Source organism: Conger conger, chromosome 4 (genome assembly GCF_963514075.1).
Source record: "Conger conger chromosome 4, fConCon1.1, whole genome shotgun sequence".
NCBI classification, from domain to species: Eukaryota; Metazoa; Chordata; class Actinopteri; order Anguilliformes; family Congridae; genus Conger; species Conger conger.
The window spans coordinates 38,030,262-38,052,979 of NC_083763.1; the positions used below are offsets into that span (position 1 = coordinate 38,030,262).

General features: G+C 37.8%; 1 protein-coding gene across 7 annotated transcripts; it reads right to left on the reverse strand.

Moving 5' to 3' along the window:
- Nucleotides 1-812: 812 nt before the first annotated feature.
- Nucleotides 813-21,475, reverse strand: dph2 (diphthamide biosynthesis 2). 7 transcript variants are annotated; one of them, XM_061238337.1, is made up of 8 exons: nucleotides 21,304-21,475; nucleotides 20,860-20,947; nucleotides 17,828-17,933; nucleotides 15,204-15,316; nucleotides 12,619-12,839; nucleotides 11,468-12,169; nucleotides 5,323-5,508; nucleotides 813-1,179 (listed from the first exon to the last, which is right to left on the reverse strand). In XM_061238337.1, exons 3-8 carry the CDS (start codon nucleotides 17,897-17,899, stop codon nucleotides 1,055-1,057), a joined length of 1,419 nt encoding a protein of 472 aa, XP_061094321.1. In that variant the 5' UTR covers nucleotides 17,900-17,933; nucleotides 20,860-20,947; nucleotides 21,304-21,475; the 3' UTR covers nucleotides 813-1,054. The 7 variants fall into 7 exon arrangements, with proteins under 7 accessions (XP_061094321.1, XP_061094320.1, XP_061094322.1 ...); XM_061238336.1 differs by having other exon boundaries at nucleotides 20,819-20,947; nucleotides 21,304-21,474; XM_061238338.1 differs by lacking the exon at nucleotides 17,828-17,933 and having other exon boundaries at nucleotides 20,819-20,947.
- Between the last annotated feature and the right edge of the window lie 1,243 nt (nucleotides 21,476-22,718).

Below are 22,718 nucleotides of genomic sequence, written 5' to 3' on the forward strand. Positions count from 1 at the left end.
TGAACCAGTTATTAGTAGTAGTGATATTTCTGCAGGGCAAATAATTTACTTGTAGGAAGTCCAAGCACAATAAAGCACCATTGTTGAAAAAATGGCATGTGCAGAATGGGTTAAAATTTGCCAAGGAACACATCGATTGGTTCAAAGAGAAATAGCGTAACATTCTGTGGACTGATGACAGTAAAATTGTTCTTTTCGGGTCTAGTGGTCTTCAACAGTAGATCAACAGAATTCAAGCCACAGTACACTGTGAAGACATGGTCATGGTATGGGGATGTTTTTCATACTACGGTGTTGGGTTCGTATACCAGGAATCATGGATCAGTTTGAATATATCAAAATACTTGAAGAGATTATGTTGCCTTATGCCGAAGAGGAAATGCCCCTGAAATGGGTGTTTTAACATCAGCCCCAAACACACAAGTAAGCGATGAACATCTTGGTTCCAGACAAAAAGGATTGAGGTAATGGAGTGGCCAGCTCACTCCCCCCACCTCAACCCCATTGAAAACTTGTGGGGTGACATTAAAAATGCAGTTTCTGAAGCAAAACCCAAAAATTCACTGGAACTGTGGAATGTAGTTTGTTCATCCTGGGCTAAAGTACTTGTTTCTATGTGCCGGAAGTTGGTTGACTCTATGCAACACAGATGCGCAGCAGTTATCAAAAACAACGGTAATGCAACTAAATATTAGTTCAGTAAATTAAACTGAAGTTAAATCTTGAAAAATGTCTTCAGTTTATACAGTAATGTTTGAGTTTACTGTATTTTGAACAGATTTCTTTGCTTCCTGGAAAAGAATAACGCAGACTTGATAAAATATGGTAATGCTTTAATTTGGAATTGAATGTGTAATGTTTCCACTACATTTCACTGTATTTAACGCACGGCTATTTATTTGAACACAACAGGAATTTTCATCTAGGAAATCAATGGAGGTTTGGGTGTTCACTAACTGAATCTGTCCTTGTACATGGAAAAATGTAATCCATCATAGCTGTATTTCTAAACATTGCATTACAGAAAATCACATTCCGTATACCAGTGTCTGTATCAGTTCTTCCCTTCTTCTTCATAGGCAATGGCAATACCCCTTCTGCCCTCCACTGCTTTTACAACTGCTGTTTTTCCCAGTTTCTGTTCCAATCCCTGCCAGGTACGACCCTGCAGGAAAGAGGCTGCAGCACAAAATCGTTTTTAGTGGTGAGAGTGATACATCAGTAAAGTCTCAAGCACTACTACATTATAGGACATCCCTTGGGCCAGAAAGTGTTTCAATGAAATTTTTCCATCATTTTGGCTCCAGCTTCATTCCAAATGTATGTCAATAATGAACTGTTGGGGAGGGAACCTTTCGATTTCTTCATTATAGCATTTGTGGAAACCTTTTTTTAGATGTCATTTTTTATTAAATAATAAAGCAATATCACACTTGAGGTTGTGTTCTTGTACTGTATATCTATTGTATACTTGGCCTGCGGCCTCGCACCTACGACCGGGTAACAGCCGTGACTACATGCAGCATTACAGCACAACCTCAAGTGTGATATTGCTTTTATACAATAATTCTACAGACAAGGCTATTTATCAAGTAATGGTAATTTGAGGCAATAGTTTTCAGTATTCAGTTAGCTACCGTAACTGTTTCACTTTGCCAGGTTAAGGCATCAGACATTGATGCATGGGAGGATCAGTGAATGCAAGCGTCCCTGATTGCGCCTCAGAATCAGTCTGAGGCAGAGACTCGTGGCTTGAAGAAGGTGCGTCGTTCTCATTCTGGCTGCCGATGGCAGGGTTGTGACGGTGTTTTCTAAGTAACACATGGGAATCGATGAGATTTGGGAGGAAAACGGGAATAATAAGAAACCAATATTTAAAAAAACCATACGGGTCCGGCAAAAAAAAAAAAACACAATACCATTCAGAACATTTTTGATGGCTCTGTAGGTTATACAAGACATTACAGTCATGCAAGAAAACTAAATCCAAGTAAAACTATTTTGCCTCTACCTCATGTGTCATAAACAAGGCTCATCATTGTCAGTTTTAACCGATTTCCCCCCCCAAAAAACGTGAAAAACTGTTCTGATTAAAATCTGATTAGATTTTCTTATTGATGCGTCTCCCCTTTGGAATTATGCATTTGGTTCTAGAAAGTCTAGACAAAGAGTCTAGAAAAAGATGTCTGAACCTTGGCAGTAATTGGACACAAGTGGAGACGTGGTTTCTAAGTTTATTTATGAGTGGAAAAAGCTCATAGCTATAGCCCACCTTCATGCACATCACAGTTAATACACTGTTAGTGGTTTAGCTAGAAAACCTTTAACTTATCATCAGGTCTAAAAAGTTACATTTCTATGTGAATAACACCACTTCATAACTTTAGCGAGTAACTAAACAAATACTAAATTAAAGATTTCAGCATGATTAATGCATATCATCAGCGCATTATTACGTCAAGTTCCAAGGAACCTTAAATCACTACAAGGTTATAGCGATACAGGCACTAATTCGCAACAAAATATAACAGAAAGGGGGCTTATGCTTGGCCTACTTCTTGTATATGTCACTGTGCAAACGTCATTAAATGTGCAGTTAAAATAGTTGAAATCCAATCAATGTCCCATTAACAAAGCCTACAGTTAAAAGAAAGGACAATGTTTAAAAAAAAATGTATATATGCCCAAGAAATTTGCATTATAATCTGACTTTCACTGTTTTCTTTAAACGTCATTTTTCAATCAGATTTTCTGTTGTTTTTAAAAATATAAAATAAAACCCGAAAAATTCCTTGATTTTTACATAAAAAATTTACTCAGAAAAAAATGAGCCTTAGTCATACGTTTGGGACTTTTTTTTCTTGATTTTAGCTATTTGGCACATTTTGGTTTCACCATGTAGAAATTACAGCACTTTATATACATTGCTCATTGACTTTTCAGGTGCTTCTGATTAACCAGCTGTATTCAATTGCTTTCTTAGTTTCAGTTTCAAGTTTGTCATGCATAACAACAGTATACAGGGGATCGAACAGGGATTGAACCACTGACCTTGCATGTCCCAGTCATGTACCATAACCACTACACTACAGGCTGCCCAAGGCAAATAATATAAATGTAAAGAATGACACTAAAGACAGATCAAACTATACTAGACTGTACAAGACTGTGGCAATAGAAAACAGTGAATTACATTACATTAATGGCATTTGGCAGACGCTCTTATCCAGAGCGATGTACAGTTGATTAGACTAAGCAGGAGACAATCCTCCCCTGGAGCAATGCAGGGTTAAGGGCCTTGCTCAAGGGCCCAATGGCTGTGCGGATATTATTGTGGCTACACCGGGGATCGAACCACCAACCTTGCTGGTCCCGGTCATGTACCTTAACCACTACGCTACAGGCCGCCGTACTAATTAGTACAGACAGAGCGAAATTGTACCAGACAGTGCACACAGTACAAACAGTATAATGCAGGTAGTAGGGGGGGTGGTATTAGGGTCATTATGGTATTATGGCCTGGAGGATGCCTGTTGGTTCTGGACTTCATACCCTGCTACTACTTGCCAGATGATAAGAGGATGAGCGAGGATCTGAGGAGCAATGCTGAATTTCTTCAGCCTCCAGAGGAAGAACAGCTTCTGCCTAGCTGTCTTCACCATGATGTTGGTATGAATTGACCAAGTCATCAGTCCAAAGTGATGTTGACCCAGTTGTCGCTAGTTTAGTCTAATCAACTGCAAGTCGTTTTGGATAAAAGCGTCAGCCAAATAACCTAATGTAATAACAGCCATGAGTCTTTTCCTATAATTTCTGATAAGGTTAGAAAAAGATTGAGGGATTTTTGACCATTCCTCCATGCAGAACTTTTCAGAATCATTGATATCCTTGTGATAGCCCCTCTTCAGTTCAGACAGGTTTTTCATGGGATTTAAGAAATGGCCATTGCAGGACATGGTCGTTGTTTTTGCTTAGCCATTTGTGTGGATTTTTATGTATGCTTGGCGTCATTATCCTGCTGGACAATCTACCTACGACCAAGACTTAGCTTCCTAGCAGAGGCAACCAGATTTCCTGCCAAAATTTGCAAGTATTTTGTTGAATTATTTGTGCCATCGATCTTAAAAGAGCATAGTTCTGGAAAAAGGTCTTCTGGACAGATGAGATGAAGATTAACTTTGTTGTCACCAGCCACAATAATTGCAGCCTAATGGTGGGAAGTCTCGTGCCTGTTTATAATCCCATACAGCACATCCAGTGCTCACAGTGTCCACTTGTGGTATTTGATATTTTCAAAATAATTTTCTCTGGTTGTTTTGAATTTTTCATATTGAAGGAAAAAGTGAATCTCTGTCTCAACCTGAAGGTTGGGTAATTTCAGGACCAGCTGACAGAGGAGGCTGTTGCAATTAGTGCAGTGAGTCTAATTCTGCCCTGCTTGAATTTGCTGTCAATATAGGCTACTTCTACACAAGTAAGCATATAGGGTCTCTATTGGTTGTTTATCCCATATAATGTACTTAAGTTTACTGAGTGGACCCCATGCTTCACACCCATATAGTGCGATAGGCTAACACTGTCAAAACTCCATGGACTCAATAATTATGCTTAAATTTTATCTTCTGGGCTGAATCATGAATTAAGTTTCTTCTTCCAAACAGAGAAACACAAACATGTAGTGGTATAAAGGCCGGCGCTTTTTACTACCAATGACATTACTACCTATTACTACAAATTATAAACTTTTGCTAGCTCTTATCCAGCATTACAGCTTTGATTTCTGCACCCACAGCAGCCCAATTCCATACAGATTTTAGGAAAAGTAATGGAAAGAGGAGCATATTGCATTTACAGTATTGGAGTAATTTAATATAAAAGACACACTGAACAGTTAGAGCAGCACTGACTTATACATGGGTGAAACGGCTCTTTCAGGGGGATTTTTTCGAGGGTGGGGAGTGGATCTGACTGCCGTTGAATGAGGAGGGGGAAACAGAGCTGTAGCCTATGGCTCAATTTTCATGTATATGCCTGCCCCTACATTTTCACACTTTTTCAAGTTTTTGGTAACTGAAATAAAAATAAATTGAGTACATCGATTTTTATTTTATTTTTTACTTCCTGTAACACTGTGGGGTCCTCTCAGCTTGAATCAATGCATTATGCGCAGCCAAATTTGCTCAAAACAACTAGTGAATGACTTTTGAGAAAACACTTTAATGAAATGTGTGACCCTCAGTGTTGGTTTATTTAAGACATTCTTCAAGTACACGTATGACGCGGTCTTTTCTGTTGATAAAAAAAAAGCCTTTGATAACAAACCTGCAGAGTTATTGTGGGCCACTGTGAGAGTCTTGTTTCTCTGGACCACAGAGGTATCATCATCAACAGGCAATGAAGAGGAGAAATAAGTGGACCGAAGAGACCCAGTAATGAGAGAGACATCCACTTCCTCCCCATCATTCTCATCCGCTTCTGGACTGGGAAAGTTCACGTGACTGCAAGCCCCTGCAATAAATGCTTCTGTTATTTCAGTGATGTGTTATGTAACACCTTTAAGAAAATATAAAATATTATTATTGCAGTAAATTAACATTCCATCCACATTATTGGCATTTGACATACTTCCCTCTAGGGTAATTTCAAGTGCTAACAGTAACACAAAGATAAGGACTAGGGCCTAGGCGATTAATCTGATTAATGGATTATATTTACAGTACAGTGCAAAAGTCTTAGGCATCTGTATAACATTCTGCACAGATAAGATTCTTTCAAAAATAATTCAATGAAAGGTCCTAAATAAATATAATATACATTTTACAGTACGGTTTAGTAATTTGACAGAATAGTTAAAAAATTAATCAAATCAATATTTTTTTTGTGACCACCCTTCAGCGTTAAAACTGCATCGCTTCTCTGAGATATAGAACTGCAGGACAGTGTTGGCTTGACTTGCCACAGTTCTTCTGCAGTTGTAACACAAGAAATGACACTAGCAAGAAGTGAAAAAACTACCACCAATCAGTTAAAAATTACATGGAAGTAAGGGAGGGGTGGGGAGAGGTGCAGCTTGAAGAGGTGAGTCTTCGGTCTGCGCTTGAAGGTAGACAAACCGGGGAGTTTGTTCCACCACGGTGGAGCCAGAACAGACAGTAGTCGTGACTGGGAGGTAGAAGTATGGAGAGGGGGAGGCACCAGGTGTCCTGTGGTGAGGTTTCCACATGCACAACATGTACATGTTTTTTTGTAAGCGCAGAAACAAGCATCTACAGCATGCGGTGTTAGATTTCTTTCATTCTTTTTTTATTTAATCATACCTGATGCGGTAGCACACCTCCAATTTACTGAACCATAGTGAAATGCTTCCGAGGAGAAAAAACATTTTCATTGTTGATATGACAACATAGCCATGCTGTTTTTATGAGGTAGATAAAGGATAAAGAGCAATGTGTTTTTCAAAACTACAAGGTAAGTTTATCACCATTGAATAGATACAAGACACGTTTTCTTTTTTCACCGCATTTCACTGATGTTTGGAAATGTGTTACCATATCAAGTATGATTAAAGATGAAAAGAAGAGATGAAACCTACCGCAATCTGCCAGAGATAGTTATTGTGCTAAAAAAAAACAATGTGCATGATGCAGCTTGGCTACTAATTACTAGAGGTGTGCATTTCCTAAAGAAAATGGGGAGTGTGATTGCAATGGCGGACTATTGCTACTACTATGGTATGTCAATATTTGCATTTACAAGCTGGTATACAGGTGTACCTAATAAAGCTATTATGACATCACAGGCTTCCACACAGCAAATTTGCATAAATAATGTGGACTGGCTGAACTGCAGAATGTTAGAATGACAAGAAAGATGTTCTCAAACAAATGCTCATAATTCAAAAAGGATAAGTACTACCCAAAAGTTAACATTGAAAATCAGTATGAAACATTGAACATTTCCATGTATAATATATGTATGTATTGTAAAAATTGAGAGTAAAGACAGGTTAAAAAAATGTCTATTTAAATTCCACTCTAGAAACTGAACATTCTGCCATTCATTCCCTTTTTTCCCTGGAAAACCTTAAATAGCAAAAAGCTATGAACAAGCACACAATTTAGGACCAGGCCGGACACTGTAGGAGGAGTAGGCGAACAAAAGAATTGTGAAATAATAATAAATCAAATATTCTGAATGATAAAAATATATATTGTAATCATTCCAGTTCAGTTATTTCATTGATGTGTTATGTAACACCTTTAAGAAAATATAAAATATTATTATTACAGTAACAAAAACCTGCACCCACACCAGCCCTTTTAGGATAAGATTGGACACCACTGGTCTAGTATGTTGCAATTCAGATTTGCGCACGGTCAGAAATGAATTGTATGAAAGTAAAAAACAGCACATTTTATATGTGCCCTCTATACAGCAAAATGAAACAATCTGAATTATTTATTGATTAGATTCGGTAATTTATTGTTGCCTGATTATAAAACTGGCTACTCTTGTTTTACAGCCAAATAATTCTAATTAAGGAAATAATTAAATCTCAATAAAATTATAGATAAAAATATCTGTGCTACTAAAGCAGGAAAAAACCTGAAAGAGTGGAGCCTAAAATATTTATTAAACCCAATACCTTTTAACTCTTGTATCCTCTCAATACATTTGAAGTTGATCTGTACCCATCATTTGTCACTTTTCTGTGATTTTCATTTTGATATAGACCATAGTAATTGCTAAGGAAGTGGTAGATCCACTCTGTGGCTGCTTTTGAAACACTGTATTTAAGAGCACAAGCACCCGCCCCCCCCACACACACACACATTTTCCAGTGAACAAAAATAATTAAATCCAAAGTTGTGTGATCTTGTATAAATTTCATGTTGTATTTTGCTCATTGACACCCCTAGGCCTATGTCTTTCCAGACCCTTTAAAGCAGTGGCTGATGGGCAGTGGCTGATTAAAGCAGTTTTTACAACTAGGTCACTTATAGGTAAGAAACTGAGAACGGCTCAAAAACTTTGAAGGCTGATTTCACAAAGCCACTTCTGTCATTTAGGTGTAAATACCAGGAAATAAAAGCTGCAATTCCAAACTCGTCTCATGTTCATCTTTTTATCTCAGCCCCAAATGTATTCAGTGTATTGCAAAAACAAAGGAATTGACCTTGCAGTTTCAATACTTTTGGGGGGATTGTAAGTACCTTGGAATCTAGATGGATTGATGAGAAACTAAGCTTCAAGTTTCACATGGATAAAAAAAAAAAAAGAAAAAGTAAAATAATAATTTAAAATTAAATTTAAAAAGGCATGGCTTCTACTACATAGGGTTACTGTTTTTCATTCGAGGCTAGGAAAGAACTGTGAGGTGTACTTTTCTTTCTGTGTAAGACAAGGGAGATGTGGTGTATATGCAGACCTCTCATACAGCACTCAAATCACTTGATATTATACACAATTCAGCTCCAAGATTCATAACTAGGCAGAATCGTTTGACCTATCATTGTAGACTCTATAGATACAGTGGATACAACACGCAGACTGAAACATTGGTACATTGTGCTTGACAAGGCTATACTTGGCAAGCTGCCAAGCTACTTGGGCTCATTGCTGAACATTCAGGGCCCAGTCTAGTTTTTGTTTTGAAGTTCCAAAAAGAAGAACTGACCAAGGAAAGAAGGCTTTCAGTCATAGAGCCCCTTGGTCATGGAACAATCTACAGACTACACTGGGACTGCAAAAAGTGGTTTCATTCCAAGAATATAGAAGTTTGCTTGATGTTCATGTTGTTGACTCTCTGCTCCTAGGAGTAAAAGCATGTCTCACATCTGTACACATCTTGTTCGCATTTTGCACAAGCACATACATAGAGACTCATGCATACACCTAACTTTTTCCAGAATCATGTTCTATGAATTATTAGTCTAATTAATTAGCAATTAATGTGTTTATATGATGCTTTTATGTGATAGCCATTTGATGTATTGTTTTTACTGTATGTAGCCTTGTATGTATATGTATTTACATGTGAAATATATGGATGTGAACAGGTCTCTCTTGAAAAAGACATTTAATCTCAATGGGATTAACCAGGATAACTAAAGGTCAAATAAAAAAGTATTTCAGACCACTGTGGAATAGTGCACATATGCCACCTGGTGGTGATTACTGGAAAAAACAAAAAACTCCCGACGCAGAAGCGCCAAATGAAACACGAAACCGCTCTATACCACTCAGTCCTATTTATCATTCGCTCTAATACATTTGTTACGGGACATTCATTACATATTAGAGGTACAATAGGTAATTTGGACTTCTAACGGTCATGAGAGGAACTGCAGAAACAAAAACCCTCAAACCAAAAGTCTGTTTAACCCTCCACCTTCTCTGTGAATGCACGGACGTTGAACCTCCCTCCCAACCAATGAGCTTTAATTATTGTACAGCTGTTTTGGTACGGAGTATCGGTCCGTCAACTGTATATATTGAAACTCGAATTTATAAAAACAAGCAGAGGGTGAGTCAACATGTCAGTGAGCCTTTTTCAATGATAGGAAGGTATATACAATGCTCTAGTAAAAATATTTTAACACAAAAATACCTATTGTACCTTTAATGTTGTCGTATGTGGTTAAAATAGACAAAATATAGACCGTTTCTACACAATTACCAGATGCAAAATGTAAATGGTAAGAAATGTTGGATTCACCAACCTTGTATTAAAACAAAGCATTTTTTCAGTCCATTTTTTTTCAACATTTCAGACGCCGTTTAAACATGCCCCAGAGTGGTTACAACTTGCCCCGTACTGTCAGCGCTGTCACAACATCATCCAAGTATGGCTGGTGGGTACCATCTCAGGACTGAACTCATGATTGTGTTGGCTCTTGCCTCTAGCTATGCTGCAACAGTCTTTATTAGTTGGTTTTACTAATTGCATACAAATACCTCCATTTCACCCATTACATTCAATGCAGTCTGGGTGTATTTGGATAGTGCACCCAAATTCTTGTTTTGGCTCTGTACTCAAGCCCATAGGATTTGAAAGGAAATCAGTATGTGGCTACAGAGCACACTAATTACCTTCAATTTGAGTATACACTTTGGTATATACAGTGACCTCAGAATTCAGTCCTTAAATTTTAGTGAGCTGTTGATTTAATTTTAAATGGATAAAATGACCATTTTCACCATCAATCTACACTCTACGAAGAATCCTGGTGTTCTTCAATTTCACAATTATTGAGCCCACTGTGCTTCTGGGAACACTGAAAGCTTTAGAAATGGTTTAATACCCCTACTAGGGCTGAGCAATTAAGCAAAAATGTATCGAAAGCGACATTTAGAACCTCTCACCGACTTAATCATGCTCATGTTGGTTAATTTGCGAACGATTTCAGCGAACAAAGGTAGCATCAACAATTTGTTTAATCACTTGGAGCACGATCATATTACCGAATATGAAGAGCTAATGGCTCAAAAAAAGAGAGAAAAATTGCTTCCACAAAGCAGTTGTCACTAACTCAAGCATTTAGAAATTCCACAATCTGAGCAATACTTGAGCCTTACATTGCACTACTTTGACGATGAATGGAACCTACCCCACAGATGCATTGGGACGGCATATTTTCCAGATGATCACACGTCACAAATGATTGTACAGGGCCTAAGAAATATGCTTTTTTTGTTCACAAGACGTATTAATTTCAAACAATGTGTGCTTTGATTTCAACTGTTCAAAATTTTCAATAAATAGCCATAAATAGTTCATCTCTGTGTATTTTCTTAAATTCTTTTAAAATCAAAGATGAGATAAGCACTCTTTAATAGTTTAGTATATTTACTGTAAATACCTTGTCAGAGAACTAGGAGGGCATTGTTTAAAAAAAACAAAAAACTGTATACAATTAATTGTAATCGAGATAAGTTTGAAATAATAGTGATATTGATTTGAAGTCAAATCGCCCAGTCCTAAGCCTTACCCCGATCAATGCATTTCACAAAGGTCTATAGACAGTTCCTTCATGGCTTGGTTTTTGTCCTGACATGCAGTGTGAATTGTGGGACCTTCTATACACAGCTGTGAGCCTTACTAAACTATGTCTGTGCAATTAAATTCACCACAGGTGGACACATTTCAAGGATAATTAAAGCAAACAGGTGAATACAATTTGAAGTGCCATGGCAAATATAAATGAGAGATTTCAGTTTTTGATTTTAAATAAATTTGCTACAATTTCTAAGAACATTTTTTCAAGTTGTCATCATGGCTTATTGAGTGTAAATTGATGGGGAAAAAAAGTGTCTTTAATTCATTAAATCTACAACAGTGTACAAAACGTGAATACTTTCTGAAGCTTTCAAATCCAATGTGGAGTACAGTGCCAAAACAAAATATAAATAAAATAAATATTTTTACATCATCCTCCCTTCCCCAACAAAATCAATCCCACCCTACCTGGCAGTAGATCCCTGAAGTCAGTTACATACTGTCCGGTCCACTCCTGGTGCTTGTTACAAGCCACCTCCATCTCAAAGGGCGTAACCACAGGCCGGTAAAACTCACTGGAGTCCAGAAGAGAACTCTCTGGGCAAGCAACCAGGATATAGATGTCGATCTCAAGGAAGTTGGCCAATTTAGGAACATTCAATTTCCCCATGGCAAACACGTAGATTTTTTTCCCTGCCTTGCGAACGGTATTTTTCAGTTGGTCAATAATCTTAAGGTAACTGGCTACACCAAGAGTGCCAACCAGGATACCAACCACATCTGCATCCCTTGCCCTCTCAATCAAGTAGTAGCGCTTCATCAGTGCACGGTTGATGTTGACCGTCTCTCTCCGCCACACTGAGGTCACAGGGTCAAACGAACTGAAAGAGCAATGGTTCCAGGTCATCATGAAGTTAGTTAGTGTTGCACCCTCTTGTCCTATGTAGAACATACTATAGTCCTCCACCTTATATCCTTCTTTCAAGATGAACTCTCGGCCAAATTTATGAATGTACTTGTGTCCATCGTGGTGTGAACGTGTTGGTGTACTTTCAGAGTCAACGTGCTGACCATGTAATGATCTCAGAATATAACACTGATTCCCATCGACACGAAGAGTAGACTTCACCACATTTGGATACTGAGGGGACAGGACTTCCAAGAGGTCATCTTAAAGGAGAAGGCAAAATTAGTGCTAATAATGAAAGGATCTGCTAATCCCAAACATCCAAAAGTGATTTGATTGTCAACTGGAAAATACACCTAATACCAGAATGATAATTTCTGATTCAACATTATTACTGAAGAAACTGGACAGTTAGCTGGTAGAATGAGCCTAATATATTAGTTTATAATGCCTGTATTTATGAGAGACGGGAGCATGTGGATAAGGAAGCCTGTACAGCATGGCACCAAGGAGCCACCATTTGAAGTACCAAACGTGAGGATGATTTCAATCCAACTATTTCTATGCTACTCAAGGTATTAGGAATATACTTGAAAATTAAGTCACCATACAGAAGACCTTAAAAAATCCCATGAGGTATGTACAGCCACAAGGAATGTACAATCACATTTTTATAATAAATTTTCATGAAAAGTAAAGGCGAGAGAATTACCTATGATATGGCAATAGGTTACATCATATAGGATGATAATATGGCTTTGTCTGTCAGGATACAGATTGTTGAAGGAGGATGCACATTTCTGTAGGTCCACAGGTCTCTTCCCAAACACGTACATCAGTGGAAGCCTCCTTGCAGGACTGAGACAAGCCCTTCCATAGTGTATAATACATTGGGCCCCAACATGCTCTGCTGCCACCTCATCTACACAGCAGCTGAAAAACAAATAGCGGCTCAGATGTACTGTCAATAAATGCACTGCCACATTTTTTTAAACAATTAAAAAATGTTTTAATTTCAATGTTTAATTATTCAAACAAACATTTAGTGAGATCCACAATGTTACGGACAGCAGAGGTTGTGCAATGAAAACGTGCTCCTTCCTGATTTCCTCTATTATTGCTTATTTGTCACAATTAATGGTTTCATATCCTTTGACAAAATATAATACTAGACAAAGGAAACCTGTGTAAACACAATTTTTTTTTTTTTTTCATTAAAAAAAAGCTATGAAATATCCATGTCACCCCTGTGAAAAAGTAATCGGCCCCAGTAATAACTGGATTCACCACCTTTAGCAGCAAGAATTGCAACCAAACACTTTCTATAATGTGATGTCTTTCACATTGCTGTGGAGAAATTTTGACCCATTCTTCTGGGCTGCATTTCCCGAAGCCTTCTTAACACTACGTCGTTAGTAAGTTATACCTTGGCAAAGATTATATATACAATTGGATAATTCAGTTTGTAAATTTTTAATTTTATTAATAAGTTCCCATCAGGTGTGATAAATGCAATATTTAAGTATTCCTGCAGTGTTTTATTTATAATTAGCAGTACTTTCTCTTATACTGTCGTTGATGGGCCTAGCAACATCGCATGTAGAAGCTATGCCTTAAGCAACCTCCTAAGGGATATTTCAAAGGGATAGTCTTTGTAAAACGCTAAGAGACACCGTTATCGGGAAACGTGACCCTGGTTACTAAAGATAAACTGGTATTGGTTTTTGAGCATGAACTGTTCTTTTCAGGTTCTGCCACAGTATCTGTATTACAGTCAATACTTTAATTTTGATTATTTTCAGTCAATTATATGTGGACTTGCTTTTGTGTTTTGGATTATTGTCATGTTACATAACTCTATTATGATTAGGGATGTGTACTGAGAGCCGGTATTTTTTGGTACCGGTTCCTAATTGGTCGGTACCAGAGTACCGCTAAAGATTCTGGACAAACGATACTGTTTTCGGTATTTTTTTAAGAGTCTACCTAACCGTTGCGTAATTATGACACTGCCGCCGTCGACAGGTTATGATGCAGCACCCCATTGTTTTCTCTAGTAGTCAATATGTCGGCCGTAAGAGCTAAGCGCTCCAAGGTATGGGCTCACTTCATCAAACTCAATGAATCCTCGGCTCAATGCAATATATGCAAAGTAGTTGCGTCAAAGGGGGGTAACACCAGCAACATCATGAAACACTCGCAGTCTACCCATAGCATAAAGCTGAAGGAGTGCGGCGTGTTAAACAACGCATCTGAAGTTAGCAACCCGGCAGACGCTAACAACACCGTGCCCTCCTCCGTGCAGACAGACTCCGACAGTGCTTCTTCATCAAGTCACGGTGAGTGTATGAATCATTAAAGGGGAAATAAAATACTAGATTAAGTTGGCATAATTTACCAGATTGATTCCCAATATATACATCCTTAAAGGTTTAAGACTGCCTGTAAAGCTGGATTAAAAATAACAAGTAATTAAATTACCCTTTTTTAAAACATGCGCAGCGCCATTTTATCTGAGTGTATAGCGTGACGTCACTCTGTCCAGAGCGATCTCGGCTGCTGCCAGAGAAAGTAAATATGTTGCTTTTCCTTAACAAAAACTGCGTCAGGAGAAGCGCCTCCCCTACACTGTTCTGTTTACATGTATGTGTCTGTTGGGATGAACATGTAGGCAAGGGCTTTGGTCATCTCCCTAGGTTTTTTTATTTTATTTAATCTATTCTGAGAAGCATTTGTAATTTTAAGTTAAGCTTCTGTTCTGTAGAAGCATTATCAAATTGACAGTTACCTTTAAGGCTGTATGGAGCTGCCTGCTCGTTTTTTTGACATACCTCGCACTGCACATGTTGACTTGCTAAGGGCTTAAAAGGCAGGTGCTGTAAGTTGTTTAATGATGTTGCTGGTGTTACCTCCCTTGTGGTAATAAAAAACGATTGAATCTTTTACCATCTTGTAACGTCTTTATTTTATACACTAAATTACACGCCGTGGTATCGATAAGAGTATCGATAAATACCGGCACCGAGAAGGAGTATCGGTATTGGTATCGGTATCAATAAAATCCTAACGATACACATCCCTAATTATGATTCAGCTTCAGCTCATAGACAGATGACCAGACATTCTCCTTAAAAATGTTCTGGTACAGAGCAGAATTCATGGTTCTGTACCTCTGGAGGGAACCAGCAATTCCCTGAAACCAGCAATTACACTTGGGCTTACTGTTGGGTTGTGTAAGGCCAAAAAAGGTACTTCATCTCATTGGTCATTTGAATACCACTTTCAACTGCTTTTTACCTGCCATATGATGTGTCTCCCAGGATGTATAGTTTTGCCTCCGTTTCCCTCTCAATTTCTGAAGCCATCTGTACTGAGTCCACCAGCAAGTCATCAGGGAATTGTAGGGCAACCTAGCCAACAAGAACATATTTTGAATACATCTGAAATAACTTTGACATTACATTAGTCATTTAGTGGACGCTCTTACCCAGAGAGACATACAATAAAGTGCAAATCATAACCAGGGACAAGTACGCTGAAAACCCTAGAGGGAGCTCTTGACTTCAAGATGGCATGACTTACATTGTTGTTTCAGAATGTTTTCATTTCATTTGTGTTGACTCTGTCTTGTTTCTCATCCAACTCTTCTCTACTGCATTTCTATGAACTCTGCTCATCTTGCACATACTTGTAAATAAGATATTTGCACAGTGATACTTGCGAGGTTGAGATTTTTACATCCATATTGGGTGATCAGTGTAGGAATTATAACCCTTTTTATACAGTCCCCCAAGTGTGGAGATGCGATGGTAAGACTTCACAAACAGAACTACAGAGGCTACACTGCAAGATTTATCAGGGTCATTCTGTGAAAAATATACCAGGTGATGGGAGTTGACCACTCCAATATTGCTCAAACTTTGTGTACAGTAGATGTTCTTTATATATTCAATAAAGACAATCCTAAACATTAGCCTCATTCGATTTGGTACCCAAAAAGTCACTCTCGAGAGGAAATAAGGGTTTGTATTCATTTGAGAGCATCATATCATATCTCAGTGAAAAAGCATTAAACCTGAAAATGTGTAGTCTTCACAATTCTATGTCTTATTTCATATTATGAAGTCAGATTACTGCAATACTGCTCTGAAAAAGTTATGGTCATTCATAAAAGCATTTTGCCGCATGGCTTACTACAACAGCACCACTTGGTGCATGACTTGGCGTATGAATTACATTACATTAGATTACATTAATGGCATTTGGCAGACGCTCTTATCCAGAGCGACGTACAATTGATTAGACTAAGCAGGAGACAAATGCCAGTAAAACTGAATATATGATTTTCTCCATCAAGAGCCCTGATCCTTCGGTGGTGCGCCTCACCACTCTAAACAACACTGAAATAGAAAGTGTTCAGGAATACAAGTATTTAGGCATCTGGCTAGACTTTGATCTATCCTTCAGCCACCATATTACATATTTGAGAAATAAAATTAAACCTAAAATTGGATTTCTATTTAAAAATAAAACCTGTTTCACCCTGGGGAGTACAAAAAGGATTATACAGACAAATATCCAGCCAATTATTAACAAGGGCAACACCCTGTACATGCACGCCTCAGTCACTAACCCAAATTCCCTTGACACCATTCATCATGGTGCCTTAAGATTCATCACTGGCAAAGGGTTTAGAACCCATCACTGCCTGCTCTACCAAAAATTGGAGTGGCCCTCCATTGAGCTCATGGAGTCTTATTTACATATAGAGCTCTCATTGTTAAACTACCTCTGTATCTATCCAGCCTCCTTTCATTTTATGTCCCGAATTATCCCACGAGATCACACTAGTACCACTAGCATTAAACATTCCTACAGCTAGAACAAAATTGGGAAATTCTGTATTGCAGGTCCTACACTCTGGAATTCCTTCCAGAAACAGAACTAGCTGCCATTCCCCTGCAAACACTTAAAGGTAGAATAGGTAAGATTTTTGTGTTAAAACATTGTTACAATACCATTGTAAATCCCTTCCTATCATTGAAAAAGGCTCACTGACATGTTGACTCACCCTCTGTCTGGGTTTATAGTGCTTAAATTCTGGTTTCAAAGTGTACATTTGTATGGCAGTCAAATGCATCCAGTACACTAGCTTATCTGTAGCCTATAGCCTATGTTTAGTCTTAGCTAAGCCTAAAAACTTAGCTTACTGTAGCATTCTTAGTTTGAATTCATTGTAGTCAATGAAATTGAGTTCTGAAATCCCCTTGCAGCAAAAGTCGACATACTTAGATAGATAGATTCTTGCATTTACATAGCGCTTTCCTAAACACGCAAAGCACTTTACAGTGTTGAGGGGGGAACTCGCCTCAACCACCACCAATGTGTAGCACCCAACTGGGTGATGCACGGCTGCCATTTTTGCGCCAGAATGCTCACCAGGTAAGGTGGAGAGGGAGAGAACAATGGCCCACCAACACCACTTGTTTTCCCAGGAGATCGCCCATCCAAGTACTAACCAAGCCCACACCTGCTTTGGGCTTGGTTATCCATTTGGCAGGAGCTGGGTGCAGGATGGTATGGCTGCTGGCCATTACAGTACAGAAAACTTACAAGAGTGAGTGATTACATTTTAGGTTTCTGTATGACTCTCATTTCTGTTACTCTATTATGCAACTTAAACCCCCAAAAGGGGCTTTATAATGGACAAAAAGCATAGTATCAAGAGTGGGTTTGTATATGCATTGGGTTTTTATTAAAAATCAAAAACTGAAATCTGACAGGCATGTTAGAATGCTCACCTTGACATGACCAGTCATCAAAATAACTGAGGGGGAGAAAAAAAAAACAAAAAAAAAAACCTGCCCACAGTAAGCCAAACATTTTTTTCCATTTGCACTGTGAAATTTCCTACCACTCACCTTATCAAAATTATTATTCTTTATGAAATCACAAGTTTTCTTTATCTCGTAAATTTCTTCAAGGATGTCCATTTTCGTGTTAATATTTGTCACAGTATCCAGTATCCTGGATAGAAATATAAAACATAAGCAAAACAAAGCTCAAGGCATTGACAGACTGGCACACTTCAAGGTTATGCCCACTATTGTTACCAGGTCATGCCCTTCAAGCTTTCAGTAAGGGTGACTAGGTGCAAAGTCAAAATTGGCAGGAAGATTTATACTGTCCATTCTTTATAGGTTACCAAGGCAAAACTGTAGGCTAACCTTTTATAGAATGCATCTTATTAGACACATATCCCACCTGCACTTACACTTTTGTCCACTAGTCTGCACAGTATTATATGCTTGAATAAATCATTTATTGTTTCATCATTTAGATCCAACGTGCAATAAAAAAATGATTCATGAACAGGAAGCAAAAACAGACAGAATTAACAGGATGGCTCAGCAAAGCCCTCTGAATCGTGATCTAATTTTATAGTTACGCATAAATTAAGCGCAAATCTTGAAATTTCAAGTTAATGAAATGCAAAAGTAAACAAGCTTTAGTCTAGCAGATGACATTTTCTTTGCAATCTTCAGTCTGGCAAAAGTAGTAGCTTGCTACCATAGTCAGCAGACCTGGATGAATGGGAGTATGGAGTGAAACGTTACTCTAGCACAGTTGCAACAAAGTTGTCGATCTGGCTGTAACCTTTGGGCTTAAATTGAAAAGTAAAACCCTATTAAATCTGGAATACTGACTGTTAAAATTTTTTTATTATTATTCTTTTTTTTTTAAAATTATGTTCCTGGGTTTAGCCTACTCAGAGCAGTTATTCAGCTAACTCTGTAATCCTGCTTCCTGATACAGGCCCTGGATTTTTTCTGTTGATTCGCATGTACAACGGCATTTCAAGTGGTATTCTCCGCCATGTGAAACTGTAAACAAACATGGCAAAATATGCAAAAAAAGCTCTCTGATTATAGCCTGGGCCAAATCTCACCCAGGCACGTATCATTTACCAATCTTGGTTGTAACTGCATGTTATTATTATTTTTTGTTAGTATCGATCTCGACATATTGCTGTCTAGCTTTTACTATATGCCTTGTTTAAGTTTTGAGTGAAGAGGAGCAAGAGGGGAGACATCTAAGCAGCAGGGAATAGCAGAGTTTATTATAGCCTAATCAAATTTGAATGTTTAATGTTTAAGTAGAGAAACATATTTTGCTTCAAAATGCATGTCCAACAAAGCAGACAAGGCACTGAACTATGAAAGTATGTGAACTACCAAAGGAAACATTTAGCTAGTAAAATGTAATTCATACTTTTTGGGTGGTTGCATTGAGCTTGAGAAACGTATTTGCAGCTCAACCATGCAGTATTACCATCTCTGTCTCCAATGAATGACGGGGGATTTCAAGAAATATAAGGCAAAAGTCTGTTGGCTACTTTTTATTTATTTATTTATTTTTTTTATATACCCAGAATTGTTTTTCAGCTACTGCATTGTGTGTATGGCAAGGGATTAAAATGCATACAATCGTAAACAGGCTTTTAGTGATTAAGACATTGACACAGTTTTGATATAGCATGCTATGTTGCTGGGATTTCTAGCCAGTGCAGAGACACCCCTGGCAGGTTAAACCTAACAGGGTGTTCATTTCATGCCGCCAGTGATATAAAGTAGCCAAAAAGTAGCAATGTGCTGCTACCTAAACCTCCACTGTCAGCAGGTGTAAGCTAGAATGTAAGACTCCATTATGACATTTCTTAAGGCAACACATGTGAAAGTGGGGTAAAGCTGAGATTTCAGCAAAAATTAGCTCATCTGTAGTAAGCCAGCTTCTTGTCGACGAACGAGCCATCTTTGTAAAAGCATTTAGAAGGGAACAAGTTTTCAGAATGACAAGACCTTTTAATATTATCATCATCAGTGCCTCAGATTCAGTCGTGAGCGAATCCGCTACATTTTATTTGTCCTCTCATTTCATACATACATGCAACATGGGCTACAGTGCACAATCACAAAAAAATACATATTTCCAGTGTTCCCAAATGTGCTGTGAGGTTAACGACTTGCCCATTATGGTGTACGGTTATGAATTTACAATTTAATTCAGAAGTATACTTTATACTCTTCCCAGCTCAAGGGAAAATTTCATGAAAAATGATATAATTTAATGTTTCATTGTGTTGGCATTATTAGAAAGCAAATAAATCCAAGTAGCCTATTATTACAAATCCTATTTATCTGCTAATACTGTCCCGCCAGTTTTGCTCTTATTTTTGCCGCTCAGGCTATGTTTGTTTTGCGAGTAAAAGACAACACTTACATTAAAAGTTTGAAATACATTGCTTTGTACGAGCCTCCGAAGTCGACCATCAGACCAAAGTGTTGCGCCCGAGTTGTGGATTTTCGCAATGGACCAATGGATTTGGGGGGTATTATTAGAATAACGGATGATAGGCGACCGCCACAGACTCCGAATAGGCGTAATTTAAATCACTGTCTTGTAGGTTATAAGACCGTATAGATTTGACAAATGTCACAAGCAAGCAGAAACGGTGAGCCTTCATTGAAAGGGAAGTCATGGAAAATTAAATAATTTAATGTGTCATTGTGCTGGCATTATTAGAAAGCAAGTAAATCTAAGTATTATTACGAATTTAATTTATCTGCAAATACCTGCCAGTTTCTCTCTCATTTTGGCCACTCGGGCTATGTTTGCTATGTTTGAATTTTGCGCAGTTATCCGAGATGATTCAATGCTATCTATATTCGTATCTTACGTTTATGGAAAGGAATAAGGCCGAATTTAATTAATATAGCAAGAATAACTCGGATTGGTCGCTTGTAACGTTACATCCCTGTCCAGCTTAGCGAATATCAACCCCTGTTATGTTAAAAAGTTATGGGGGGTTAATGCAGTAGTTTTTTTTTTTTTTTTTTTTTTTTTTCACTTACCCAGACTTGTATGTTTTCTGAACACATGTATTTAGCTCTACCTTCAGAAGGTGCGTGGATCTGCACTCAACCAGCGGAAGACGGAAGAGGATACAGGAGGGTTCAGCGTGTTCAGTTCCAACCGTCCAACTTTTCCGAAAACAACGTCTCTTGTTTAAAAAAAATTAATCCCCGCACGTGTATTTCAAATACACATGATACCACGTGTAAATAAGAGAGCTGTCAGACATGCAACTAGCTAGGTGCAATATTCTCCAAGAAAAAAAGGAACCTTTCGGAGCCGGGTTACAAATTGCAAGGGAACCCATAACGTTACGTGCCGCGTAGCAATAATTACTTGCAACCACCACGCGTCTATATCACGGGCGCTGAACTGAACTAAACTATCTTAGTTAACAGAATGAGAAATAAGTGGACCAAGAAATATATCGTGATATAATATCTTACATATTGATAACATATAACACGCAGATTTAAAAACTCACCCGTGCGGTAATTTATCATAGACTGAAGAACATCCCAGAATTTAACAAACAAAGCACTGTAGAATGGACGTTCTTCTTCTTGGTTTAAAAAACTGTATTTATACTGTAAACTGTAATTATAACTGTAACGTTAAGCAGCATATCGCCACCTACTGTACCGGAGTGTGTGATATTATGTCACTTCTTCTTCTTCTTCTTCTACTACTTCTTCTTCTTCATGAGGTTTTATGGCGGTTGGCATACAACTTTTTGGTGCATTACCACCACCCACTGGAAAGGAGTGTGGATCAGGATTCTCTTTCCTCATTAAAATTTTTTTAATAATTAATAGTAATAATAATAATTTTAATAATTATTATAAGAAATTATTATAAGAAACACCCGCCACCTGAATCTCCCTGCAACACTTCTGCCAAATCCCATTCTACTCCCTTATCACTCAACTCTTTCATCAATTTTTCTGTGTTGAAGTTGTACTTTGGACAAGTTATCATTATATGCTCTACCGTTTCTTCTTGAGAGCAGAAATCACATCTCCCTCCTTTGTGTTATTTCATTAACCTTATATTGTATTGTTTAGGCCGGTATGTCCAAACCTCAATCTTGATATTACAGTCTCCTCTCTTCTACTCCTTCTACATTATCCCATAAATTTAATCTTATCCTCATTTAATTTTTAATCAAACTCTTCATTTCTGCCTTACTAAAGTTTACCCTAATTTCTATATTATCTCTATTTGTTGCTTTTTGGCATATTTATCAGCAACCTCATTGCCTTCTACTGCCACATGTGCTGGTACCCATAAAAAAAAATAACCCCATCCTTTGAATTCTATATTATGTCTGTAATATTTCTATTACAATGTCCTGTCTACATGCCGAATAGTTGTTTCTTATACTTGTTAATGCTGCACTGGAATCTGAGCATATAATGACTTTGAGTGGTCTTGCTTCCTTCTAAAATTTCCCTCGGGATGAATAAAGTATCTATATATCTATCTATCACCCACTGCAAAGCCAGTAAAATGGCAATTATCTCCCCTGTATAGACAAAAAGATTGTCAATTAATATTTTCATATATATACGATTTTAAATTCTGGCATAACATATGAAACTCCAACCCTATTATTGCTGGTTTTTGATGCATCTGTGTATATTTGAACAAAACCATAATACCTGTTTCCTATGTAAGAGTTTACAAAATTTGCAAAACTGTTTTAATCTTTTCCTCTTATTTTCTCTAAAAGTTCAAACTCAGCCATAATCTCCAGAAAAAACCATGGGGGAAATGCTGGAAAAGGAACGGTGTGATTGATCTTCTCCCTAATCGCTGTTTCTCTTGTTTTTTGATCAATGACCCACCCTAAGCTCTTTATCTTTCTTTTTCCCATCAATGCTCTAGTGTACTCTGAGT

Excerpts from the sequence above, each read along its gene's own strand:
- dph2 (XM_061238337.1), bottom strand. The coding sequence starts at position 17,899 with ATGGACATCCTTGAAGAAATTTACGAGATAAAGAAAACTTGTGATTTC. Across the intron at positions 12,840-15,203 it reads GGAGACACATCATATGGCAG|CTGCTGTGTAGATGAGGTGG; the intron begins GTAAAAAGCAGT and ends TTTGTTTTTCAG. Across the intron at positions 12,170-12,618 it reads AACCTATTGCCATATCATAG|ATGACCTCTTGGAAGTCCTG; the intron begins GTAATTCTCTCG and ends TTCTCCTTTAAG.